At 41.0% G+C, this 27,700-nt stretch overlaps 1 protein-coding gene across 2 annotated transcripts; it reads right to left on the reverse strand.

Annotated features, from left to right (window-relative positions):
* Window positions 1-843: 843 nt before the first annotated feature.
* Window positions 844-27,280, reverse strand: med12 (mediator complex subunit 12). Of its 2 annotated transcripts, none has more exons than XM_061048530.1 (43): window positions 27,125-27,280; window positions 26,304-26,408; window positions 25,800-25,991; window positions 23,430-23,589; window positions 23,141-23,316; window positions 21,924-22,034; window positions 21,365-21,637; window positions 21,070-21,231; window positions 19,880-19,979; window positions 19,625-19,761; window positions 19,308-19,439; window positions 17,384-17,510; window positions 16,918-17,147; window positions 16,762-16,821; window positions 16,420-16,593; window positions 16,003-16,147; window positions 14,994-15,112; window positions 14,343-14,486; window positions 14,067-14,230; window positions 12,573-12,704; window positions 12,034-12,261; window positions 11,803-11,947; window positions 11,368-11,488; window positions 9,656-9,766; window positions 9,425-9,538; window positions 9,049-9,185; window positions 8,314-8,493; window positions 7,529-7,600; window positions 7,272-7,432; window positions 6,748-6,909; window positions 6,378-6,579; window positions 6,001-6,110; window positions 5,722-5,857; window positions 5,112-5,261; window positions 4,609-4,971; window positions 4,354-4,492; window positions 4,046-4,251; window positions 3,689-3,763; window positions 3,144-3,373; window positions 2,802-2,988; window positions 2,354-2,593; window positions 1,400-1,481; window positions 844-1,266 (listed from the first exon to the last, which is right to left on the reverse strand). In XM_061048530.1, exons 1-43 carry the CDS (start codon window positions 27,224-27,226, stop codon window positions 1,229-1,231), a joined length of 6,534 nt encoding a protein of 2,177 aa, XP_060904513.1. In that variant the 5' UTR covers window positions 27,227-27,280; the 3' UTR covers window positions 844-1,228. The 2 variants fall into 2 exon arrangements, with proteins under 2 accessions (XP_060904513.1, XP_060904512.1); XM_061048529.1 differs by having other exon boundaries at window positions 4,037-4,251.
* Between the last annotated feature and the right edge of the window lie 420 nt (window positions 27,281-27,700).

Raw genomic sequence — 27,700 nt, forward strand, 5'->3', positions numbered from 1 at the left:
ATAATAAAAGGTGTGTTGGTGCGCAGGACCTTTAAATGTAGCCATTAATACCTTTTTTCATTTTGTTTAAAATTATAGAGCAGTAACCTTTTCAGTATAATTCTATATAAAGTCACAAACAATTCTTACTGTTAAGTGAAATATAATTTAAAATCCCTCAAGGCACTTTTCATTACATTCACTAACAATAATGAGCTCCCTCTTTTGAAGATATTTCTTAGCCTTTGACGTGGCTTAAATAAAGAGGAATAGTAAAGGCTTTAAAACCATTTCCCAGCATCATTTTTGGGTCCCAATGTTGTGCATGGTGGCTCTCTGTGGCACTTAACACAGCTTTGATGAATGATACTTTACCGGTGTTTTTCATATCTGGTCAAGTCGATACCCCTGCATTGAAAAAGGTCTGTAACCGTGGCAACCAGTCACATAAATTACCAAGATAAATTTAGACACACTGAAGTAATATTGTGTTGTATGATCACTACAGTAATTAGGAACATTGGCTATAAATTATGAGTTAGCATGTTGAAGAAAATTGGTCCTTTCTTGTCTTGCTTCATCAGAGATTCATCATAACCTTGCTGTCAGGGAGGCTATATATATATATATATATATATATGGCTCTAAATCCCATTTTAACAGGTGATGTAAAAGTTACCTAAACACACGAGATAATCAAGCATCAAATAACTTTGACCATGTTGTCACTTGAACTGATTGAAGGGATTCTTCTGGACCACAGCAGCCTTGTTTGATAGAGACAATCCTTTTGAGATCTTTATGAAATATTTCATTGACAGTCTAAGAATAAAGCATACAGGCAGATAATACAAGTACAAGACATAAAAACTGACATGATTTTTTAATGAGAAATACACGAAACTGAAAAAATTGTACAAATTGAAATAAAATAAAAAAAATTGCATTATTCTTATAATTTCTGGTACTTTTTTTTACATAGACTTCTCCATTTTTAGCCATTATCTGTTTACTTCAGAGCAGGATCCCTCATTTGATACTCCATAATTACACAGCTGAACAAGATATTTTCTAATCGCTGCCATAGTGGTCGAGATGTGATTCTGTTCGTCTGTGTGTGTGTGTGTATGTGTGGTGGTCCTTTGTGCCTTAGACAGCATACATCAGACTGGATATATCTCAGTTGTAGAGCTGGAACTTCCCACATGATTAGAGCCTTTATCCCACTAACTACTATGAACAAGCACAATCAGTAATATGGATTGGTGCCCTGTCCGGGTTGTGTGTCTGAAAAGAGTGGGAACATTTAGTTATAAACATGAAGAGTATTTGTTCTCATCAATGCACAAAGGTAGCAAAGGAAGCTTCAGGCACACATATTAAAAGTGATTAATTAATAGTTATTAAGCTTCTGACTTACTTGAAAGTTGCTGTTGCAGCTGTCTGACCAGAGCTGCTGTCTGCTGCTGCTGTTGAGTCTGTTGCATCCCCTGTCGTGGGAACTACAGTATAAAACACACATTTGTAAGCACAGCTGAAACAGTTTACCCCGCAATTAGTTTTTGAAAGCCGTGATGTAAAGATCACGAGTCGATTGTTTTTTTATCTCTAGTGATAACCGGATAATATATTTTTAGAAGATATTGGGATGTCCATACTATAAAGGACTCGTTAAAGAGTGCCATTTTATTTAATCATAAATGCTTGAACCTTTAGGATAACTGTCATCATTGTTTGGGAGATTCATAACTGAAAGGTGTTTGAAGTTATGATTGGTACTTGATCGGACATTTTCAGATCAATTGCGCCAGATGTGAAATCATCTAAACATGCTGGCATGGCACCCCTCGTCTTTGATAAACAACAGTATTGAGAAGAAATGACCTTTGTTTTCTTGTTTTAACATTTAATTATTTGTTTATCTTAGAGTAACAAAGCTTGTTTTATCGAGTTAAAGATATATAAACTGCAAGCATGGCAGTTCTCCGCGTCAGTGGATTGCAACACTCAAAGTTTCACTAATTCTGCAGAATGCATACCGTATCATTTTAGAATTTGTTCCCATATTAATTTTGTTTCCACACGTTAATTTGGGATTATTACAACAGTGGCTTTGAGAGACCTAATATGTTTCTGTTGTTATCAGGAAAAAAATAAATTGTATTTCCATGTTGTGTATTAGGCCAGTCTGCTGTATCCAGTCCCTGTGTAATACTTTTGAGCTTGTGGCTGTGAGAATCCTTTTTTTATTAACAGAGAAAATGGCATGTTAGAGCCAAAAGTGTCTGTTTTATACCACAGCTGATGGAACTATACACATCTCCTAACTCATTACTAATCATACTAACAACTGGACTACCTGGATAAGACCTACCATAGGTTGCTGAGGGGGCAGGGGCTGCATGCCCAGGCCCTGGTTCTGAGCCTGGCCTGGTGGTGGCCCCGCTGACACCTGCTGCTGCTGCTGCTGCTGCTGTTGCTGCTGCTGCTGCTGCTGCTGCTGGGGAACCTGCTGTTGAGGAGGAACCTGCTGGGGTTGGACCTGCTGCTGCTGCTGCTGCTGTTGTTGCTGTTGTTGTTGCTGTTGTTGTTGAACTTGTTGGGCCTGCTGCTGCTGTTGTGATAACTGAGAGTTAGGAAAGCAATGTTTCAGTCAAGCCTTATATTAAACATAACACCCAGCTTGTTAAAGCTAGTGCTGTTTAGAGAGTACTTTCCCAGCCTATCAAAGCATAAATTAAAAATGTGTATCTCATTCTTACTCAGTATATGATGATACAGCACACTGAAGTGCTGGACAAATGAATGATCTAGTGACTTACTCTGAGTGCTTGTTGTCTGAGGTACTGCTGCTGTTGCTGTTGCTGTGCTGCTTGTTGCTGCTGCTGCTGCTGCTGCTGTTGTTCTGCCAGCATCTGATTGGGCCTCATGCCTGAATGGACACCCTGGCCTCCCATGTGACTGAGGTTGTGCATGATGGGATTCTGCTGGAGGGGCTGATGGGCAAACCTGAGACAAGAAGGAGATGGATGAGAGCATGTGGTGGTGTAGCTCCTCACAACTGGACATTATTCTAATGAGTTTAATGTTTGAGTTCACATTAGAAAATATGTGCTGATTACTTATCAAGCGATATAACGCAGAAGGGAAACAAGAAGACTGACCTCTGTGTGTTCTGCATGTTGTGTGCGTAGCCCGGAGCCTGCTGATGAACATAACCACTGGGCCTTTGCTGCATTTGCCTCAGAGGATCCACCACAGCCGGGTTGGCTCCAGGGTGGGTGCCCTGGAAGTTCTGGTTCCCATAGGAGGGAGGAACTATACCACCACCTTGGGACGGATGCGGCTGCATCCCCATGTGTGATCCATACGTGGTATAGCCCTGAGATATGTTCTGAAAAGACAAAACATTTGTAATAGTTCAGTCAGGATTCTTAATGAAGTGAACCCCAGTAAGAGCAGGTAAGACACGAGGGAGTATAAAAACTACAAGTTTGTATGATGCAATTCTGGTAGGATGGAGAACAAATGGAGAAAGATCTGAAATTGCTGTGGAGGCGGTAAAGGGGACCCTGATTTATCAGCATTTCTAATACTCTTAAAGTTACTCTTAAAAATAAAGGTGATGAAGTACACATAATCAAAGGAAGGATTTCAGATGACTGATGGATTTACTGACAGAATCAAAAAAAAAAAAAATCAGATTTACCTGGGACGCCTGCATTGAAGTGTATGGTTGGTTGGGTGTTATTTGTCTAATCTGCTGTCCTATCATACTCTGATTCTGAAAAGAGAGACACAAAGTCAGCATAACAGCGAATTCCAAGTTATTTTTTCAGAGTGAAGGAGGATTCTTGGTACTGATTTAAAAGTAACTGTTATTTTTAACCTAAAAATAAACAAACAATATTCATCCTAAACTTAAGAGATGCTGTTAAGCAGAATTCTAACAGATAATCATTCGTCCTAAAGCTTCTCCATTTAGCTAACTCCTGCTTTTGGTTACCTCTTCTTCATTATCAGGAGAAGCCTGACATCTCAGCGCTGACTGACTCACCAGTCTGACTTGTAGCTGCTGTCGTAGTATTTGGCCCTGAGGCATGCTGGGCTGGGGCTTATAACCCATCGGGTATTGCTTGTCCATTCCCATCATGCCCGGCATGCCTCCCTGCATACCGGGCATCATGCCTGTGTAAGTGGGCCGAGCGGGCATCATTTTATTCATCTGTAGGTTTCGAGCCGGTCTGTATGGAGGTTCTAAACCTGGACCACCTGTGAAAAGTAAAACCCAATTTCAGATGGTACTTCATTTAACTGAATAGTGTTGCTGACGTAGTAAAGGAATGCGAATGTGAGAATATGCCTTTAACTGACCTGGAGGTAGAGGCTGGTTCTGTGTGTACATGCCCATTGCCGGCTGACCGTATAGTCTGCCATATGGATGATTCTGCATCACCTCAGGTTGCATATTAGTCCCATAAGCAACACCACCAGGTGTACGGTTCACATAGTCCTAAAGACAAAAATGGAAAAATTGCATTTATTTGAAAATAAACTCATTGTAGAAATAATGGCCGTCAGTAAAGCTCTTGAATGACCTTAAAGTCATAAGTCTGCTCCACAACTGACCTCTGTCTTGGGTGCTGGAGTTTTCTTCTTCTTGGATTTCTTCTTGTTGGTGTCAGAGGGCACAGCGGGCACACTCTTCTCTGGCTTCACCGGCTCCATCATCTTCTTCTCTGGTTCCTGGGAGACGGGGGTCAGGGGCTCCTCCTCCTCAGGGGGCAGCGGGAGCGGCTCCAGGTAATAGCTACGAGGTTTGGGCTTCAGGTGGGTGTGGTAGAGCAGAAAACGCTGCTGCTCCTCAAATTTGGTCACCTTTCGATCCACGCGCACCGTACCGAACCAGCCCCAGGAGAGTGGGGCCGAGTGTTTGAGACCCTCGAAGACATCCCAGGGAGAAATCTTCTGTTTGGTTGAAACTTGAAGGCCCTGGGTGATACAGAGACACAGCAGTGTTAGGATCAGCATGTGCACGTAGTAAAACTAGGATAAATATTGGAGATGGAGAAAAATGGAGAGGTTGCTCCTTTAAGATTCAGGTTACATGAAGTTGGGATGAAATGACGTACCTCCTTCTCAAATCCAGCGATCTTGTTTCCCTTTGTGTCTATTAGCGAACCTTGAGGCTCACAAGTTATGACGTCACGGGTTTGCTTGGGCAACGGCAGAAGCTGGCGAACCTTTTCCAAACTCTCCGACTGTCGATCGGCAAGCTCTTTCTGTGGATGTGAAATGAGCACATTTTGAGGAAAAGCTGTTCTAAAAAAGAAAACTCTCTCAGTGACTAAGGGAGGCTTTCTGCCTCATTTCTATACAGGTTTATCACTCAAATGTTTGCTTGCATACGACGTTATCAGCTTACCAAGAGATATAAAGTAAAAAGAAACCTGGAGTCCTTTTTAAAAACTGTGGAAACCTTTCACACTCTAGGTAGGGGGGCTGCAGCTCCCCTTGTTTTGCCCTTAAACTGTCGTGGTCTGTCACGTTTTCAGTTTATACTGATTTTTTTTTGCCATGAGAGATTCTAACTTGTGGAGTTTCATTTGAAATGGTCTTTTTTTTCTCAGTGCTACAACATTTTCATCTGATGTTTTGAGACTTTAAAGATCTACAAAACCAGTTTACAAACATTATACAAACACAGGTTATATATATATATACACAAGATTCTGTTTTTACCCTGAGCTTCTTCACCAGGTTCATGTAGGCTCTCTTATTCTCTTCCATGCTGCCTTGAGAGATGCTGGACATGTCAGCAGCCAGCGTGCCGTTAATCAGCACACTCAACATGTCCAACACCGTCGTGAAGAGCTCACTGTAGGAGAGAGGCAAAGAAAAGAGTCAGGTCTTTAATGAAGCTGAAATTTCTTCTTGAGAACAGATTTTATTTTTTGAAAACTTTCTAAAGTGTCTAAATAGAGGAATAATTATGTTTCTTTTTCTGTAGCCAACGCTCACTTATTGGACTGCATGTCCACTGTGCCGCTGCTGATGATGTCAAGGAGAAGTACGGCCCACTCAGTGGTCTGCTGGGTGCTGCGCTGCACAGTGTCAAACATCCCACCCACCTTGTTAGAAGAGGAAAAACAAAATATTAGCCTCTTCATAACACATTTTATGTTAGATCTAGGTAAGAAAAGCTGAAACTGAGAGTTAGCTTTGGATGATTAGCTTCATTCATTCGGCTCATTTGTATTACATTAAAAAGGAACGCTGGTTCTTTGTAAGTGTCTTAAACTAAAAGTGAACATGCAGAACTTGTACCTCCATTTGTACAAAGCTAATAATAAATAAATGAAATAAGATGCTGTTTGGAGTGATCATGAAGTTCTTACGAGATTGAGTCGAAGTTTCAGAGCCTCATGCATCATTTGCTTTGCTTTGCAGTCGTCCTGGTACTGGTCTTCCCTCCAGTTAGTAACAATCTGCTGCACTTGGCTGTAGAGGGAGGTGAGGAGGCCTTCCCTCTGTTCATCCTGTCCCTTCAGGCACGTCAGCACCAAAGACAAGAACGGCTGCTGGCTCAGCAGAGACATACTGAGGAGAGGGGGTAAAGATGTGATTTAATAAAGAAATAAAATAATGTTCTGAAGACTGGCTCATTTATTTAGTTTCTGAATCTTTTTTTTCATTTTCTGCAAAACAATTTTCAAGTTGCTGTCAAAGGATCTTCTTGTCAAAGAAACGCTTATGCTTAATGCTTACCTTTTCTGTTTCTGCCTGTCCCTCTCTTTACGTGAGGAAGAACCCAAGTGCTGTCCTTTCTCCAGCTCCTCGCCTGCTGCCTTCAGTACGTGACCCTGAACTGTGGTGGGCAGCTTGGCAATCAACGGCGCCACCAGCCACACGCCTGAGCGCTCTGATGAGCTGCAGCACGACAAAACAAAAGGTTCGATTTTAAGCAGGACAAATAAAAAAAAAAACATCAGACCCAAAACATCTATTCGAGGCCATTTTTGATCCTGCGGTATGCAAGACATTTACATGTTGTTGCTAGGTCATGGTTTATCACAAGAAACATAAGAATGAGGAGACGTTTCTACTGGTATTTAGGAGAAGTAAATCATACATCTCCTGAGGCAGTAACCGACTGATACAGAGAGCTGGGGTGACCTTGATAAATATAACTATGTCTGTTACATTTAAATTCAAGAACAATGTGTAAATCTACTAAAGGTAATGCAAAGAAAATCGCTTGAGGAAAATGAATGAGTAGGTAAGATACATACCTTAAAATTGGCTTCATCTTGCTGGTGGCGCTGTTGTTGGATGCAGAGCTGCCCTGGGCCACTGCTCCATTCCCTGAGGGGTTATTGGAGTTCAACTCGGCTGACTTCTGAAACACCTCTATGGTGGCCTTGGCAATGTTTTCCAAGAGCGAGTAGAGCTCCTGTTGGAAAGTAAGTGAGGAATATTCCGATTAATTCGATAAATACTATCGTTCATAAATGTCTTTTTAAATAGTTCAGATGCACTGAAAACGTACATTGTTTGTGCTCTGTTTGATCATCAGCTGCAGCTCCAGGGACGACTGTCTCATCGTCCACTGGTCCATATTCTACGGAAAAGAAGTTTATATCATTTAATAGACAGATAGATAGATGGGTACTTTATTAATCCTTTGCAGAAATACAGTCAAGACACTACATAAAAACTGAACAAATAAAAACAAGACATCAAAAATCAGTTATCAGTTTTTAGAAACTAGACTAAAATTTCAGAATTGTAAATAAAAGACATCCTAGAAATGTAATTAACTCTTAGTGTGCAAAAGTATCCAGTGTGCAAAATCTGTTAATGTGTATTTATAAATAACTATGAGTACTTGTATTTATTGTGCGTTAAACAGTCTGATGGCAGTTAAGAAAAAGGACTTCCTGTAACGTCCAGTTCTGAAACTGAACGTTACAGGAACCGGCATTTCATTCTCCTCCTTCAACGATTAAAACGAGCATCCCCTAATAGTTTTATGCATGTTTTTTCTCTCTTGTAGTCAAGTTTGGTTAAACAGTCCCTGATTCGTGCAGGAGAGGGCAGTAACACCTCACAGTTTTGATTCAAGAAAGACGATTCACTGCAGATTGTTTAAAAGTTATTTTTATTTATGGTAATTTTCAGAACTGATTAGGTCTGCGTCGCTGCTCTTATAATCTCCTCAAGTTCTACAAGCTCAAATAAAGACCCCTCACTGGCTAAAAAAAAACCCAAAGATCTGGCACACAAACACAGAAGTCTGTCAAAAACATTCTCATGCTCCTGTGTGTTCTCTACCTGAAGGATGCGTTTGATGCGCTGCCTCTGTGGGTTGTCACCATCATCACTGTCCAGCTGGCGGTGTGGGTAGCAAATAAGCTGCAGGAGCCGTTGGGCCTGGATGTTTACCAGCACCGGGTCCTGGAGGGCACTGCTGTCCTCAGACAGAGACTTCAGGCAGCGCTCCCCGACCCATTCCTGCAAGACAGACAGAAGAAGAGGGGGGGAAAAGTGGGAAAAGTGAGAAATGGGGAAAATTGTCGAGAGCCTGAGTGATCTCAAGCTTTCATCATAAACTGATTGAGCTTGGTGGAAGGACTGAAAATGAGTTATTTCCGAGGAATTTTACTGCAGAGACTTTCTGGGTAGAAAATATGTCGTTTGAGTTCTAATAACATGTCCAGCCATCTAAGCTACCACCAGCACACTCTCTCCATGTTCCCTTTTCTCTATGTGGTACCAGTGAGGGCTGCTGCTCTGCTTAATGCATTTGAAGTAGCTCGGAAAACCAGAGTTTCAATACAGAGTTTATTGTTCTATGGGAACAGACAACATTACATTGCTGAATATACTGAAAAAAAGAAAGCCTGTGTTCCTAACTCTCTACAGTAAAAACAATTAATTTGAGACACATTAATTAGTCGTCTCAGTCCCTTCATTGTCATATTTTTCATTTCACACTGACTTACTGAACCACGGTAGAGGATTTCATTACTTTTACATCATTCCCCCCACGCCGACTCATCTCCTCACCTGCTGGCAGATCGTCTTCAGAACATACTTTGCATACACATCCAAGCTCGCTGTTTCTATGGAGACATTGCGCCCCTCCGATATGTCATCGAGGCCAGCAGGGTGTGAAAGTCCTGAGCCTCTTAGCTCAGCATCACCTAAAGCAAAAGAGAGAGGAAAAGTAATATCAAGCATCTACCAGCGACAACAGGATCCAGCATTTTCACAGCATGTAAACCTGTATCAATCCCCTGTTTGACTCAACTTATGCTACAACAAAGCAGCGAGAAAGTTTGACGAGGCAAACTGACCTTAGCTCACCCTGAACATCGTAATCTTTTGAAAGATTTTTTTATAAGACAGACTCTGGCCTTAAGCTTTCTGCAAAGACTCTTACCCAGCATGAAGACAGCTTTGAGGACAGCAAACACTGCTCCCACAACGATACTGTTCTGAGAAGCAGCGAGAAGGTGGCGGTCACAAGATGACCGGATACCAACAGGGGATTTATCTGCAAAGTTAAGACAGTACCAGCATTAGGTCTAGAAAAAGACACAAGTTTGACAGAAAGGTAAACAACTGTTGAAAAGAAGCTTTGAAGGTTCAGCTTGTTTTTTGTTTTTTTTACCTGACTTCACACCATCTTGGGGGACCGGGTTGCGCTGTGGCGTCTTGAAAAGGTGCAACAGAATCCTGCAGGTGAGTCTGGCTCCTGGCTCAGAGTCTTGCTCACTGCAAGCTGAAGATACGTTTCGACAGAGAAGCATCATTTAGGGATGAGTTTTTTTTCCACATCAGGTATTTTTGCATACTCTACACCAGCCTTTCCCAAACTAAAGACTGTCGTGGCCCGCTTTGAAATACAAAATTAATCCGGGGCCAGTTATAAAATAAAATGTATGACTACAGCTATCACTTTCAGTAAGGGTAAAGTATTGGACATGACAACTTGATATTATGGCAAGATAGACACGAAAGTCTACTAAACAGATAGTAAAATATTATGTGACATAATGTCCATGAATAGTCATGACAGGCCTTACTTATCACTTAAAGGGTTGACTCATGGTAAATCATCATTATTGTGATATTTATTTTATTTTAATACTTGGTGGAGGGCTTTTCGCTGCCCACCTGCAGTACCCACATGGCCCACCAGGGGGCCACTGCCCACACTTTGGGAAGCACTGCTCTACACCATGTACCACATCAAAGACGCACAAGCTCTTTTCAGATTGCGACTTGAGTAATAGCGTCAAAATGAAGCTCCAGACCCGACTGCTGTTCTCCTCGCCTGCTCTGCTGCTTTAAGGTGATCCCGTCCTCTATTACTAACTCCGATGCCAGCACAGCGGTGGGACGACTTGGTCCCACCATGACGCCCCTGTGACATTTATATTGAAGCAGCATGAAGGGGTTGAAATATCACACCTTGAACTGGAAATATGAAAAGGGCTACATAAAAATTCAAATCTTGCCAATAACAACCTCTCATCAATCACGATTAAGTGGAATTCTCACAGAGCTGCCGTCGCAGACGAGGGGAGTGAGAACAAAGCATTCACAAAAAAACAGCTGTAGGCATCTGGCACGTGTAGGGAGGTTATAAAGTAAGCTGGATCAAACCAAACAGCATGGCTGAATGGAGTTTTGTCTCCAAGCTGAGAGGAAAAAAATGATTAACAGTGGGAAGACAAAGGAACTTCTGTGATCAGAGCACAAAGTGCACCAGTGCTTCATGGATCCACATCAAACACGCTGCGTTGACTCTCCTCTCTGCTAGAAGTCATTCATTATAAAGTTTGGTGTTCTTTCCTACAGGCCAGAACTACAACGTAATGCTCACTTATTAGTGGAAAGCCTAATGGCTGTGGTATTAATATACATATGGATGCATGAGAGGGGGTCGGCACAGAGAACATCACAGATTGAAACAAGTTTACTAAGTTTTATAAAGTTGACAAGTTTCAAGGATGGTTTGAGGAAATGATTAATTACTGTGGGGACGGGAAAGTTAAGGGAGCTTAACTTATTTCCAAAAATATAGATTCAGCACCTAAAAGCCCGCTCTAAGAATGAGAGGAGGAGTGAAATAGGTGACGTTAGTTCACCAGTTAGCTCAAAGTCAGCGATTAATGGCTGAAGTAGATGGTTACAATTTGGGAGTCATACATTTAAAAGAGATTTTATTTACTTAATTAATTAATAAAATTTTATACTGTTAAATTGGTCGCCCAGGTGTATATAACTGGACGATGATCTGATAACCCTTTTTTTATACTCAGATTTGGTAATACATGTTTGTACACAGCAGGACATTTGAGATGAAAGAATCTTTACCTGCATTGAGGAGGGAAGGAATGGCCACACAGCGGACCAGGTCCTCCAGGAGTAGGCACTGTCTCGCAATGAGTATGGCTACGAAGGTTGCCAGGGAATCATGGAAGGACAGATCGCTGACCTGAAGAAGAAAAAGATTAAACGCTCAAATAAACGCTGTTAGATAAGAAAAGATACTGAAATCTGACAACTTCTGTGTATTATTAGAAATCAAGCTATAGATAGACACACGGTCAAATATAAAACACATTTACCTTACAATACCATAAAAAAAAAAATCACAGAAAAATACACGAGAACTGATATTTAACAAACAACCTCAATTCCATAAGTAAATGAAGGAAGTTATCACTATTACAATTAGCAATAGAAGGCACGTTACAGCCGACTGCTATACCACACATGCTTCGAGCATTAGGGAGGTGATGAACTTACATCCACATTACACAGCAAATCATTGAAGCCACAGTTTCCGTTGTTAGAGGAACAGCAAAGAGCCTTGAGGATGCCGAGCCACTCGGCACTCAGGGAGCGACAATAAGCGGTCAGCTCTGCACACAGGATCCCGATATCATTCACCCTGAAAGAACGTCACGATATGAAACGACAGTCTGATAAATGTAATAACCAAAAGTAGTGGGAAGTTCAATAAACAAGGTCTCACACCTCTCAGGGTCTCTGTGGTCCACACACACGTCCATGAGCACGTTACAGACGAAGCTGTAGCGATTGGCCGGGCTGTCGTTCAGGATGGTGCCCACCATTTGGTGGTGGAAGCTGTGAGCTGAAGGGTTAGCGATGGCCTCCATCATGAAGCCAGGATCCCACAGCATGTTGGAGTCCGACGGGTCGATGTTGCAGTAGATGGAGTTTTTCACTTTGGAGCAGAATTCACTGAAGAGAGAACAGAAAGTGGGGTCAAATTACTAAAGGTGAAATATAACAAAATATTTATATTTTATGTGATCTTTAATTGAATGTGCCCAACTGCTGATTATTCCTTATGAATAAAAGCTATTCAAAAATAGTGCACATACATGTGTGATGTATAAAGATGAAAGGATTTTCTTACAGTTTGACTAAAACTTCTCTTCAAAAAAACATGAAAAAATGATCAGTAAAAAAATAAAAACTAAGCTAAATAATCATTTTTTAGTGTAACCTAAAACATTACAGGTCTTTTCAAATGGGTGACGATATTCTACCTGAATATTTCTCCAAACTTGTTCTTGAGGTGACTGCAGGACGTGTAGAGGTCGTACAGGTACGCCAGGATACAGCGCTCAGCTGATGAACAGTCTGCTGGGTTCACACCTGACTTCACCGCAATGCGCAGTCTGTGGGAAACATTTACACATATGATTCAACATCTTCCACTTCAGAATGTCTAACAAATGTGAGACATTCTGACAGATGGTTTTGTGCTTTCTTACTGGCAGTGAGAGTGGAAGATTAAAGTTTGTGCAGCTCAGTATGGAGTAACAGTCAGTGGTCACTAAATTAGCTTAGAATGAAGCCTGGAAACTGATCATCTTACTCCCTCCAAAAGGTAGAATAGTCATCATATAAACCCTTCATATCCTCAATAATCACCCATTATCTCAAAGGGAAACGACTAAAGAACTATGTTGCTGTTTTATTGGAGGTTATGGACTGGACTTTTTCCTGGCCCTTGCCAGTACCGTCCTGAAGATCAAGTCAGGCAAATAATCCCCCTTAAATTACAAATACTTTGGGGCGCTCGTGGCACAGTGGTTAGTATGGAGGCAGCGATCCTCCAAGCGGGCAGCCCGGGTTCGGATCCAGTCTGTGGTTCCTTTCCCTCATGTCTCCACTCTCTTTCCCTGATTTCCGACTCTATCCACTGTCATATCTCTACAATAAAGGCACGAAAAGCCCTAATAAAAAAATAAATAACTGCAAATACCTGTTGGTACGAACATGAAAAATTGTGTAAGGTCCGTCTAGTTTTTATTTTTTGTCTTTTGGACCGAGCAATGACAACCCCACCCCCTTTCTAAACTAGCTGCCTGCTGATGGGAGATTCCTGTTTACACTAAAGACATGCGAGTAGTATCAATTGTAGTATCAAATAATTGTAAAGTATCAAATCAAGAAAGTGGAAAAGCATATTTCCCAAACTGCTGCTCAATTCCTGTAAAAGTATTTTCAGCAAAAATCGCTGCGTAAATATTTAATTACATTCCTTTTAATTAGAGGCTTTCTATAAGCTATCTTAAAGCTTTTCCTTATCTCCAACACTTGAGGCGTTTAGCTAATGCTTTAATCCAAAATGACTTTCAACCACTGTAACAGCAGAATCAGCTGAAAGACTATAATTAAAAGCATCACAAACAACACCTAACGCGCAGAGAGTGCAATGTCAGCAAGCTGTGACAGTAAAAAATAAAATCATTATCAACAGAAGAATCAGGCTCAGAGAGAGAGAACCCAAGACAATTATTTAACCTGCTCTGAAGTGTCCTTTTTACTACTTTGATTGTAAATGAAACTAATTAACTAATCTTTCCCCTGCAAACACCTTTATGGATTTGTATGATTATCCTCTGTGTGTCTACAAAACCCAATAATAGCAGACCTAAGTTTGTTCCTCCAGTGTTAACCAGAGAGAGGGCGTAAGATGAAGTTCTTAAGACTCCTATGAAAAATAAAAACATGGAAGCTTGTTAGCTACATACCCGTCAAAAACCTGCGCTGTCTGCTCGGGATTGAGAATGAGGCAGGAGTGGTACCTCCTCAGCACAGCTACAATACACAGACACAGGCCGATGGTGTAACTGCCCGCCAGGCTGGACGACTTCAGCAGCAGCTCAGCTTCCACCAGACTTAACTCATTCAGAAGCTACAAAACAAAATGCAATGGTTTTTTTTTTTTACAAACAAACAAAGACACATCAAAGATTTTCTTTTTACTGGATTCATCCCTATGACATTAGTAATGAAGATGCCCATACCTGAATAGCAAAGTCTATGAGGCCACTAACGTTGAGGGAGTACTCCATGAGGTCAAAAATAAACTGAATGTGCTGGACGAGAGGCAGGTGATAGGACATCCCTAAGGCAAAGCTGGTGATCTGTTCCATCACATTTCTGGATACCTACGCACGTAGAAGAAAGAAACTATATCAGACATTGTTTACATGCAAAAGAATTTCAGCTTTGTGTCATCAGCACAATAACAGGCTGCTATTCAGCAGAGCTCCAGACAAGACTGTCTACATTTGACCTCAAAGGAATCACTTAGGCATAATAAATTGATGCCTAAATTTCACATATAAATGCAAAAACAACCAAAGGGGAGTGATTACAGCCACCTTGCAAAAACCACCTTCTATGAGTATCGTTGAAATATTGCACATGGGATCAATTAATTGTTCTGTCTCGACCAAAGAGATTCTAAATATGTTAAGTTGTGGTGGGATTTTAAATGACAGCTGACTGAGTGCATTATCTAATCAAGCTAAATGAGTCACTTCATTATTTGGTTTCTTGCTGCTAAGTTATAAGCATCCAGAAAAGCGGTGTTAAGTCCACAATCGGGTGATTCCTGCACTGAAACACGGGACACATGAGGACACAGATGAACAAGGTTTCCTAGTCACAACCTGGGAGGTAACTTGGTGCTGGTCAAAGTGGGAGAGGTGCTGGAATTTGGAGAAGATGTCTTCTGCTGTGGGAAAAGCCTCCGGCTTACTCCGCTTCCTCTTCTGTCCTTCCTCTCCTCCTGTGTGTGTGTGTGTGTGTGTGTGTGTGTGTGTGGAATGAGAGAGGAACAAAATCAGAGAGGGAGCAGCAACACTTAACTGGTCAGCAGTATTCTTTACAGTCTGCTGAACACACATGGAATGAAATTCCACTTTAACCACCGGTCTGTTATCTTATTTTCCAACGTGGATTTCAAGCTTCGGTGCAACAGACACTCATACATAGACACTTAGAGGGAAATCAAATTGAACTTTTCATTTAAAATAAACACAATTTCAAGCTGAAGGTCGCCATCAGCTCATGGGAATGTGATAAGGACCCACTTGAACATCTAATCTATGTCATTATAACTCCTTTAATCACCTTAATAAGGTCACTTGTATCAGAGATAGAGTGGCTGAGAACAGATGAGAGCTATTAGCATAGAAATAGGGGGGAAGGAAAATTGAGCAATGCAATGCCCCGAGGGTCGATAAGAGATTAAAAAAAAAAGCTTGTTCTCTTCAGGGCAGAAGAAAGAGAATACAAATGAAATGTATTTAAAGAGCGGGATGTATTAGGGAAGATAACAGCTGTAATAGCCACTGTGGGGAAAGTCAGAAATCATCCTGAATGTAAACTATGTTTAACAAAATCCAAGCATGATGAAGCTTCAGCTTTCAAAACTGCAGCCTGGAAACAGCTGATCGTTCTTCATGCAAAACGGTGATTTTTCTACAGAAGAGGCAGGAATGAATGATCAATGTATTGCATAACATGTCTAAGAAATGTAAATCCATTTCACTGTCTGATGTGAATTCTTAAAGATGAGAAAGTTGAACATGAGGTTATGCAACACATATATAAATGTGTAATAACGGAGAGCAAGCGATCAGTTAGAGGCTGATGTGAGAAGAGAAACACAGTTACCTGTTTCTGCTGTGCTTTTGCGGTTGAGCACCTTCAAGATGTCTTTGGTGATTTTCTTGATGGTGTGCCGCGCCTCATCTCTCAGTTTGCCCACTCCATAGAGGACAACCAATCGTTGGTTGCACTCGTGGCTGGCACTCTCCTCCTAAAAAAAAAAAAAACGAAGGCAAAGACACAAAACGAGACCCTCAAAACACTGTATGCACCTGAAAAAGATGTGAAACAGAAATATACCTGGACTGTGTGTTCGTTTAAATTTAAATCTGTCTGACCTATGAGAAATTCAAGACTGGAAAACCTGTTGAAAATACCTCCTGAGTAGGCAAACCAGCTTTAAGGCAACTTCCGCTGATTGATAGCACTAAGAAGTGTAATTTCGAATGTTTTGCTTAAATGTCAAGCGGTGTGGTCTCTTACCTGAGGAATAGGGAAGTGAGTGGCATACTGAATGTGGCGAGGCTGCTCGTACAGCTGAGGAAAGGCAGGGTCCATGCCCTTGTCTTTACAGCCGGCCTTGCTCTCCTGGTCTGGAGCCGACTTCTCAGGAGACGGGCTCCCTTTGGACTCGCAGTGCATCGGAGGAGAAAACATCTGCAGGGCCAAAAAAAAAGGGACTGAAATAACTCCCAGAAGGGTTCATGGGGAGTTGACATTTTGGGGTAAAAATACATAAAAGGGGCAGAAATAAATACTCCAAACATTAGGGAAATGTACTGAAAGTGGACTATATTGCATCCAAGTGTTAAACACTGTGTGTACCTCGTCAAAATTAGCACTGGAGTTTTGATCGATTTCCATGGACTCTGACAGACCCGTATCCTGTAGAGCAAAGAACAGCGACCTCAGGTTAGTCTTTTATGTAACGCTGAAGCAAAAATGATTCATCACTCTCCACACCAGATGCCTCCAACTCGCCTCCATCTTGCCACTGCCGCCTGCCTCCTGCTCCTTGCGCTCTGACTCATCGGAGGGCTCGTCACTGGGCGAGCGCGGGCGCGGCAGGTGGGAGTCAGACGCCAGGTCACCGCGGGAAATGAGCGTGCACATGTAGATGTTGTGGGAGAAGACGTCGTGCCTGATGAGCTCACAGAAGAGCAGCACGAGGTTTGAGAACTCAACGCGTTCGCTTTCATTTCCAGGCTCGGCTACAGAGGGGGGGAAAAGAGGGTTTGAATAATTTAATACCAGGTTTTCTGCTGCCAGATCATTTATAATAAATATGCACCGGGTGATTAAATGAGAAGCAAAGTCATAAGGATATAAAGTTCCTTCAATATCAAACAAATTGACAGCTTTGAGAATCATAGCTGCAGGAAATGTACAAAAACAAACAAACAAACAAACAAACAAACAAACAAGGAAACAAGAGACAAAGACTCACTCAGTGTGGGGGCCTGAGTGTCGAGGAACTGCAGCAGCACCTCCTGAAAGACTGGAAGTGTAGCAGCAGAGAGAGAGCCGGATGACACTGAGCCCTTCTCATCCACCACCTCTGACTCACCACACCTCTGCAAAGAAACACACAGCACAGACAGACATCACGCAGGGAACAGGTGCTGGACGTAATTACAAGCTTTCCTCATTTGAAACATTTGTTAGGATATAGAGTTTGTCCACAGACCGCCACAAAATATGACTAAAGCGATCACAATACAAAGTCCGTGCAGTGTTTGTTGGCTCTGATGGGTCTATTAAGCATTTCTGGAGAACAGGACAATCAAAGTAGGGGCCAATAAAAGTTGATGATAAACATGCACATAGAGGAGTTGGACAAACTTAAACTCTGTGCTAACTAAATAAAGATCATACTCAGGGTTACCATCTCAGTTTTTTTTTTAAACTTATTTATTAGTTATGAAGGTTTGATAGTATCCATAACATTTCTGATTTAATAATTTCCACTTAAAACTAAATGTAATCCCATGGTGGACTCAAGTTGAGAGTCTCTGCTCCAGTGTACAGTATGTAGTTCTTGTGCAGCCTGAGAGTCTCTGGAGTTGTTGTTGTTTTTTTACACTGCTGTTTTTGAGAGCATTATCAGATAGGGGATAACAGCCTGGTGTGGTCACTTTCTGTTCAGCTGAAATCACAGATAACTCGTCTCATGCTATGAAAATCATGGGTGTTAAAAAAACACCAATCTCTCCAAACACTCTTTGAACAGTCTGTTGTTGAACAAGCACAGAAAAAAAGTGTCTGACCCCGACCCACATTCTTCACTCTGAGTTCGAGCTTTTACCCTCTGGGAGAAGAGTCAGGGTCCCTCAGACCAGGCTGAACCCCTTTAAACATTCACGTGTGACGATGTCCATCAATATACTGAATAAGAGGTGATGTAGGATGATGTGCCAAGGGGCCGTGCAAGAAGTCAATATGTCACTGCTGTACGAAGGTGTTTTGATGTTAATGTGGAATTGTTCCATGTTTTGTATGATCTCTATCTTTGTACTTTTCAATTCTCTTGTAACTGCAGGACACAGTCTAAGACATATTTCACTTTGTAGACAATAAAGTATATCTTATATTATCATCAAAGAAATGTATTATGTATCCCTGACCAGTATTATATTTGGCGATCTTTCTGTAAGATGTGAAAAATATTTGATGAAACTATGGAAACAAGTAATGTAGACATTTTTGGTGGAAAATTTCAATTTCTATGCAGGGTTGTGATTTGTGAATTTTGGAAATCAGAATATGTAAAATCTTAGCAGTGAGCCTGTGCTTATCTTTTCTTTAATTTCATGCGTAGATGCAGACACACATTATAGATGAATTGTCCATAATCAATTTCTTTTTTTTTTTTTTTTTTTTAAGGAAAGATTAATAAACAACAACATGATACAATGCCATTCAAAAATTGATTTAGTACAGCTTGATACTATTCGCTCCATTTTTGTCTCCAGCATGCTTCATGTGCTCAAGCAGCTCCTTGACACAGGTAGACTCCTCTTGCAGGTACTGTCAGTGCTCATGGATTGTTGTTAATGTTATGGCAATGTCTGACGCTTCCCCAGGCATGAATTATGCCACCGTTACTCATATTGTTGACTGCACTAATTACTGTACAATGTGACACTTCTCCAGTGGGAACAAGAGTAATAAGAAGAAGTCTATTAGTCCTCATCTGTTTATATTGTCAGACATGACAGCACAGTTTAGCTAACTGGACACCAGAGCAGAGGAGGTGTAATTAACTTGAACACTACTGAGACAGATATATTGGAGCTGTGACGGGGACAGAAACATGTTGTAGTAACTCACAGAGGGGGATGTGTGTGTGTGTGTGTGTGTGTGTCTCTTACCTCTGCTTCTATTTCAGCTTGTCTCTTCTCCAACAGCTTGGCCACCACCATGGCCCTGTGTCTGCCAGAGCGCTTACAGCACACTGCCCATTCACAGAGCAAGGTCACCACCGCATCATCATCCGGTGACATCTGCACACAAACATGCCTTGTGAGACAATACGGCTGAAAATAGAAGCGCTTGTCACATTCTGTAATCTGGTAATCACATGGTTTCTGCAGAGACGCTAGACGTTTGGTAGAAGATTGCCCCTGTATTTTTATCCTGTATGAATCTCAGATTGTGACATTGAGACAAAAGTGGAATGTATTCTTACCTCGTGGCCGTCTTTAGTCTGACCTGACCCAAATATTCGGTTGTACAGAAAATCCAGTGAGTTGTTAAAGTCGGACTTCTCAAAGCTGTGGTTGTCTAACACCTCCAGAGTGTGGAGGACCCTCCCGATGGTGAACCCTGGCAACAGATTACAAAGACCATCTTAAACATCGGCTTTGTCTTCCCCACACACAGATCTATTCCAATGAGGTGTAAACGCATAAATTCAGAGATAATAAAGGAAACGTTTTCTGACCTGCTGTGGTCTCCTGACACTTGTCAAACGACCACCTGAACTCCACCGCCTGGCCTCGCTCCTTAACCTGCTCCTCGATCTCTCTGAGCTTTGTACGAACCTGTGGTCAAGGAAAGGTAGGACACACGATTGAAAAAAATACCGCCACACATTTGTGCTTCTAACATGTTAAACATTCATCTTTGAATTAAAGCTCGACCGATTAATCAGCCAGCCAATAATATCGGCCAATATTAGCATATCAAGTGACTATTGGTATCGGCTAATTTTATCACAGATATGCGCCGATATTACCAGATTCATTCACCAGTCAAATAGCATTTCATTTGAGTTTCATTGTATTACACTTGCAGTTCTCTTTCTGGCTGTCACCAACAGAGTGTGCTGTATGGATTACATCAAGCATTCTCACTCTCTAGAGTACAGTGCAGTTCCAGTACAAAAGTTCCAGTTGGGTTACAATCTTTTCTTCATTAAATATATTTTTTATAATTGTTTGATAACTGCATTTTAGGGATCAACGCGAAAAAAGTGTAACTATATTTATCTATCTCGACAGATGGAAGATCTAAGAAAGATATCGGCACCAAAACTCTCATATCGGTCAGGCCCTACTTTGAATGCATAAACAGGAGATGGTTTCTGGAAAAATATATTTCAGTACTGCAAAATTCATAACAACCCATGGCTGATTTCCTGTCTAGAACAACTCTCTACAAAGACTCACTAGATCTTTATAACTGAGATTCTATGTCTTTGTCTATTGAACAGTTGGTACGCAGCTGGAAGAATTGAACGCAGTACGGTCATTTTTATACTAAACCAATAGAACTACATGAATCCTTCCAAATGTTTTTGAGCTTAAGTTTGTTGCTCTTCTTAAATATTTTCCTATATTAAAGGTAAAAAGAAGCTTGGGGTAAATGATACGTTTAATTAAACGTGTACTCTGCAGGAACTCTCACTGCTCACTTTAGATTTTCTGTCTGCACTCTCTAGCCTTGATTTGCCTTTAAAATGTAACCGTGTAAATATGTACATATATGTAGGTTTGGAAACATCATGCGCCGCATCATTTTGTGGCATGTGTAGGAGTTTACTATATTTGTATGTTTTTGTCTATCACTTCTAGGAACATATTTCAATGTGATGAAAAAAAAAAAATCAGTTAAACTTTTCTTTATCTGTACCATTGATAGAGGTACCTGCTGTGTAAAGGCAGTATTTCCCCCTGGCATCGGTAAGCTGGACGGGGCGATCGGCAGGAGGTCCAGAGGAGAACCAGTTTTGTTTCTACTGTCTGTGAGAGAATAATGCCACACCAGAGCACTTGGACAACACAACACGATGCTCTAATGAAACAGTAACAAGGGGAGAAAAAAACAAAGGCAAACGTTAGTGGGGAATTTGAAGTCTTGTTTTTCATTTCAAAAGCTGACATGATAGAAACAATCATTGAAATAACCTTGAAACGAAAGAGGGTACCTGTAACATGCAGCTGAGGCCGAACACCAGAGGCCTGTGCTGAGGGCAGATGTAGAAGTCTGTGAAAGGTGTCTGCGGTTGGTTCCCGCCTGCTGGCTGTGAGGTGGGGGTGGGTGGCAGAGCGTTACCTTGCTGCGCCAACATGCCATGGGCCGGATGCCCTCCTGTGCCGAGGCCCAGGCTCCCGTCGCTTAGCAACAGGTTGAGGCGCCGTGTGCAGAAGTAAGCCAGTCGCCGTGACAAGTAAGCCGACTGTACAAATTCCCCTGAGTACTAAGGGACGGAGGAGAGATTCACAGCATTAGCCACAGCACTCAGCGTCCATTAACATCACTCATCTTTGGAAATGGAAACAAAATGGAAGGCTGCGCCCTCGGTGAGCATCTGCCAGAAAAGGTCAACACCAACAAAGTGCTTCGGACGAAGACATGCAATCTGTCCATGACAAAACTGCTGCCGCTGTACAAGCCAGATGAATGAATGCTAAGTAGGACTGCTTGATTCTCAAAAGCATCAGTCGTCATTATAGTGATGACAGTAAATAGACAGACGGACATACCTGTAGTAAAAGGGGCAGAAGGAGTCTTAAAAGCTCATCTTCACCGGGTCGGACCTTCTCAAAACACTCCAGCACCCAAGTCAGGAACTCGTGTCTGTCTAACATACCATCCTGAGAACAGAAAACAAACACAAGTGGATCTTAATATCAGGTGGATGTAAAAGGTGTTGGGTGTGGAGACCTAGAACTTGTTAATTGGGTTCATTGTTTGACATTATGTAATGATTTCTGTCTTCAGTTCAAAGAATCCGGTTGGTCAAATATGCAGAAAATGTGTTGGGGAACAGAGTAGCAAAAGGAAATCATGACAGATTTCTTTCCTGAGATGAGTTTTTGGTATTTGTTTAAAAATACAGACCACTATACATCTGATTAAAACTCATCTCCACTAGAGCTCGACCGAATAATCAGCCAGCCAATCACATTGGCCGAAATTAGCGTATCAAGTGACTATCGGTATCAGCTAATTTTATTGCAGATATGCACCCATATTACTAGATTTATTCACCAATCAAACAGCATTTTCTTTGAGTTTTATTGTATTACCGATCTGATCAGTTCTCTGTCACCAGCTGAGTGTGCTTTATTGATTACAGCAAGCATTATCACCTTCCAGAGTGTCAAGCCGTGATGCACGTACATGCGCAGTTACTTCCCAGTTGAGTGACCATCTTGTCTTCGTTATGCTGCCTATCTTTTCCACAAGTGTATTATAACTGCCTTTGACGGATAAACCCAATAAATGTTTATATCCTTATCATATATCGCTTCAGATCAAACATTGATCAAAGTATGATATCGGCCGAATTATCAGTATCAGATTTTTTTCTCTTCCTAATATGGATATCGGTTTCGGCCCCAAAAATCCCATATCGGTCAGGCGCTAATCTTAGCCAGGCTGATGAGGCAAAAAGGCTATGATCGTTGTGATAAAACTTGAAAATGAAAGGAACCATGACCAGCAGGCACCCTGAAAGTGTGGCTGTATGTTGAAAAATATGTTTGCTGTTTTATATATATATATATATATATATATATATATGTAACAAAAGTCACAATTTTCAGCACAGCGGTACATCATGTAATTAGATTAGACCCACTGTGGCACTTAACAATTCTTTAAAACTTTCAAAACTGTGTGTGATTTTCATATTGCATTATACTGTTGAATTGTTAACCCAAACACAATCAGCTGTAGATCTATTTAGTGAACAAACCTGAAACATGAACATGGCGAGCTTCTCGTTGTACTCCCACTGCTTCATGGACATCTCCACATCAGCAGGAGTGGCCGGTAGTGGAGAGCTGCAGCCCTGACTGGGGACCTGTCTGTAAAACTCAGCCACCTTCTGAAGCTGCTCCCACAGGTACTTAGTAATAATCTGAGTCCATTCTACACACACACACACACACACACACACACACACACACACAAATCATCATGTCACAAACATCAAGAAACATGAACCTAGCGGTGCTATGCAAACATTAACATCACTTTCTTACCTATACAAGGATCAATCACGTGCCTCTTCTTGACTTTAGTTTCTGTGATGGCTGCGTGATACGCACAGGTCATCTTTATCATCCATGCTGAACGCATTACAGGGACCAAGTACTTGGCCAAATATCCAAAAACCTCCTCTTTTTTGCTGAAGATAGGAACCTGTAACCAAAAAAAGACATTTCATGTGTCAGTGATGTTGAGTGCAACAAACAAGAAGATTAAAAAAAAACTGCTCTATAAATCTTTGTACAATACAATGAAAAAAAAAACACATTCAAATAAATAAACTGGGGGAATTGGTTTTCACAATTTCCATTTAACAAATGTTAAATGCAAGCAAGAATAAAAGAAAGTACAAAGTAATTTAAAATGACTCATCGCTTTTATTCACTGGGAAATGAGAAGCTCCACTTTAATTCAGCCTGATCGTCCTGAAATAACATCGTTTGTTTTGCCGCTACATGTGAGACCACTTACATAGAAGATCATTTGTTGTGTGAGAACAAAAATCATCTACCAGGGAATCCATCAATAATAGATTTACAAGTTAAAAAAAACAAGGAGTGATACAACTTTTTTCACAGAGAGCCATAACATCCATTTGTTTTGGGTCAAAATACACCGTAACAAGACAAACCACAGACTTTCTTTACACAGAAACATTTGGTTTGTTTGATTAGGAAATACAAACAATGACTTCCTTAACTTTTGGGAATGATTTTCTGTTTTGTGAAGTTAAATTCAATCACTCATTGCAGACTGTTAAATTTATCTTTCTGACTTTCACAGAACTGACATGTAAACTCCTCAAACCACTCATATTCTAACATTAAAACATTTTTAAACTGTGACTGATCGCTGAATTTCAATATTTAAATCAAGATTGTTTGCATTTGTTATTTTGTGTTTCCAATTTCAAAACAAAAGCTTTTATTTTGATATCATGATATCATGAATAGCTAAGGGTACTTAACTTCCTGGTTTATTTTTAAATGAAATAAGAAACATCCAGTAGATCTAAGGTTACAACATTAAACTAACCATGGAAAAAGTAACTCATCACGGATGGCAAAAGTAAATAAAAACAGCTGCCTGGAAGTTTTGTTTTTTTAAGTGAGCCATTCAAAGGCGCAGCCAGGTCGGTTTTTTTCCCCCCATCACTGTGAGTGACTATAAGGAGATGCTGTGTTGGCTTATCTAGGGGGGCCCTAAAGGGACAAAATAGCATGAAATTTATGCTATTAAAAGACCTTAATCAAATCCCAATCAATGCATCAACGCTGAAAGCCCTTTTACTAACTCATCAGGATCCTCAGCAGCACCTGATCTGGTTCTGTAAGCTACTCCATCCTCCATCCCAAGAAGCAAAAACCCCACGCTCAAGCTGAAACCTCCTGTTCAGATTAAAAACTACAGAGCCGATTTAAGGCTTCAATATGGAAGTCCAGAAATCAATGTAAACCTCACTGTTGCTGTCAACCCTGAATAAAGTCTATGACACTGCCTTACATGAGATGTTGGCTCAATGAATATGAAACTGATATATCAGCACTGTATGAATATCAAGGAAATCAGCCTTATAGTAACACTGGTAGCCCTTTGAGAATGTAGTGCTTATTATATGGTAGATCAATGTGTGGTTTTAAATGAGAATTAAGCAAAACTGTTCAATTTCTAGCCAACATTATTATTAATAATGGGGGGTTAATATCTGGTCACTAATAACAACTAAGGTAGAAACAATAAGACTAGCTTGACAGAGTCTTTTTATGTTAGCATGATAGCACTGTAGCATATCATAGCAGACGCAGTTATAAATGTTAAGAATTAGCTGTGAATTCAACATGGTTTCAAAATGTAAGCATGCTTATACAATAAATCTAAGTTTGACTGCTACCTTATTATCTCATGGCAGATGTATTTTTTTTTTTTTTTTTAGAAAATGTGGACAAGATTACAGACATCCAAGATGTGTCTCCTCTCAGTGTGAATGTGAGCGGGGGAGAATGGTTGAGCCAGACAGGTGGGGAATGCATTCAATACACAGCTCAATGATATTACTGCAGCAGAGAGGGTTTTTTTTTTTAATGTGTGTATTTTAGCAAACCAGATTCTTCTAATCCGTTATGGAATTTATTTCTCATACAAATAGGTTTAAATGTTGGGTTTTGATGACAGCTGGATGATACCATACCAGTCCTTCATTTATGTGAATAATGGCACACAGCAGAACCAACCACAAAAGCAATCAACCAGCCTTGTTAGCCAGCCCCAAACTGTGACCTTGTATGTTGAAAACGGTCTCCAGTAACCCGACTGATAGATGAATCAACAACATTTACTTAAGCAGACTCACTGCAGGTTCTTACCTTTTTAGCAAGCTGCGTTAGAGGTTTAGTCCCGGCTAAATCCGTGAACCAATTATTGATGGAGCTCTGTGACCTCGCCGTGACGAGCCAGAAATTATCCTTCTGGTTAACCTGTGGCTTACGTTTCCCTGTGTCTTGAAACGTGTTGTACCGCAGCTTCTCGGCGATGATGCTGCTGAAGTTTGAGCTGATCTGTGAATCAAAACGGAGGGGAAACATGAATGAGGGCGGACTTTCTCTAAAACCCTTTGCACAAAAATATGACAACAAGCATCGGCTGTGGGGCGGCTGCGGCTCAGTCAACCGAAAGGTCGAGGGTTCGATCCCCAGCTGGGCAACATATCCGATGTGTCCTTGGGCAAGACACTTAACCCCGCATTGATCCTGCTGCTTCGGTGGTGGTGTATGACTGGATTAGTGTTGTACTTAGTCTCTGATGTACGTCGCTTTGGATAAAAGCGTCTGCTAAGTGAATTGTAGAACAATCATCCAGTGAGCTGTTACCTTTGAAGGGTTAAAGTTGACATTTTTTGCACTTCCATGTTCATCCCCAGAAACAGCTGGTTGGTTATTGAATCCTTGCTTTACATTCAGTGCAGTCAACTCATCCTGAAGGGGAAAAAAACACATATTTTAATGCATTGTGATAGTCAAATAAAATAGTGTGCATCAACATTATTTGATATTTCTAACCCAAGGCCAGCTTTGAATAGTGCCTATTAAGGTTAGGTGACACAAAATACATATGCATTTACAGTGTAATGTTATGAGTTCAGTATGAACGTCATTTGAAACAACATTAACACAATACCCTACAGGTAAAGCAGCCAAATGTCCATCATCAACCGATTTCCTCAGGTTAATAATAGATCAGGAGGCAGCAGTGAAATCCTGCTCGGCTTAACCTCAATTATAAAACAAAATAAAACATATATAAAGATTAGGTTATTTAGGGTTTAGCTAACTCGTTGGATAGAAACCTGAAGCTAGAAAACAATTATCAGTCACGCACAATCCCAAAAAATAAACTCAAACTGTTTTCCCATCACAAAGAAAACACTCGTGGTGATTTATATCAAACTAGTTAGCATCGGTTAGCTTAGCTTAGCAGCCTCTGGGTATTTAAAGAAGCTGTTTTTACTGATGAGCTAGCTAACAAACTGACAACTAGGTGCAGTTCATTGTTATTGCTAGGCCCCAAAATCGTCTAGAGCAGACTCGCTAAACAGGCTAATGCTGCTAGCTTGCACAGCTTCTTGTGCTCACGGAATCCTTCTCAAAACGTGATTCTTGTTCTTTCTGGTGTCGCATCGTGAAAATCTGACCTCTTTCTGCTTCGGGTCTTGAGGATAAACGTCCGGAGGGCCGAGTCGGGGCCGCTTTAAAGGCCGGTGTTCGTAACTTAAGATCCCGAAAGCAGCCATCATCCAGCGGCATCACAGCCAGGGCTTTCCTCCCCCCCCTTCTTCTCCTCCTCCACCTCCTCCTCCTCCCTGCAGCCTGAACAGAACTACAACAACTACACGCACTTCCGGCATGGCTACATCCCGCACCTTCAAAATAAAACGCGCTAAGAATAAATTAACAAATTAATTAATTAATTCATATTTAAATACATAAATACAAATTTTAGTGTTTTCATTTCATATTATAGGCTTAAAGAGTACAATTGTGTAAGCTGAAAAATGTATCCTGTCTTAAGAAAGGCTTAGTTAACAACCACTTCCCCCCAGAATCTGAGGGGCCCTTGACGTTTACTGAGTGTTGGTTTGTGCAAATTTACTAGATACATTTGGGATAGTATAAATAAAAACAAAAACAAAAAAAACATCTGACATGATGCAGGTAAAGAGGTGTTTTTCTGTTCTTTAGATCAGGGGTTCCCAAACTTTTCAGGTCGT

The sequence above is a fragment of the Labrus mixtus genome, chromosome 10, assembly GCF_963584025.1.
Source record: "Labrus mixtus chromosome 10, fLabMix1.1, whole genome shotgun sequence".
In the NCBI taxonomy this organism is placed as follows: Eukaryota; Metazoa; Chordata; class Actinopteri; order Labriformes; family Labridae; genus Labrus; species Labrus mixtus.

Bases quoted from the DNA above. Each gene is read 5' to 3' on its own strand.
- med12 (XM_061048529.1), bottom strand. From the start codon at position 27,226: ATGATGGCTGCTTTCGGGATCTTAAGTTACGAACACCGGCCTTTAAAG. The intron at 6,111-6,377 runs GTAAGAACTTCA...TCTTCTAACAAG, and splicing joins TGAAACTTCGACTCAATCTC to GTGGGTGGGATGTTTGACAC. The intron at 5,262-5,721 runs GTAAAAACAGAA...TCACATCCACAG, and splicing joins ACCTGGTGAAGAAGCTCAGG to AAAGAGCTTGCCGATCGACA.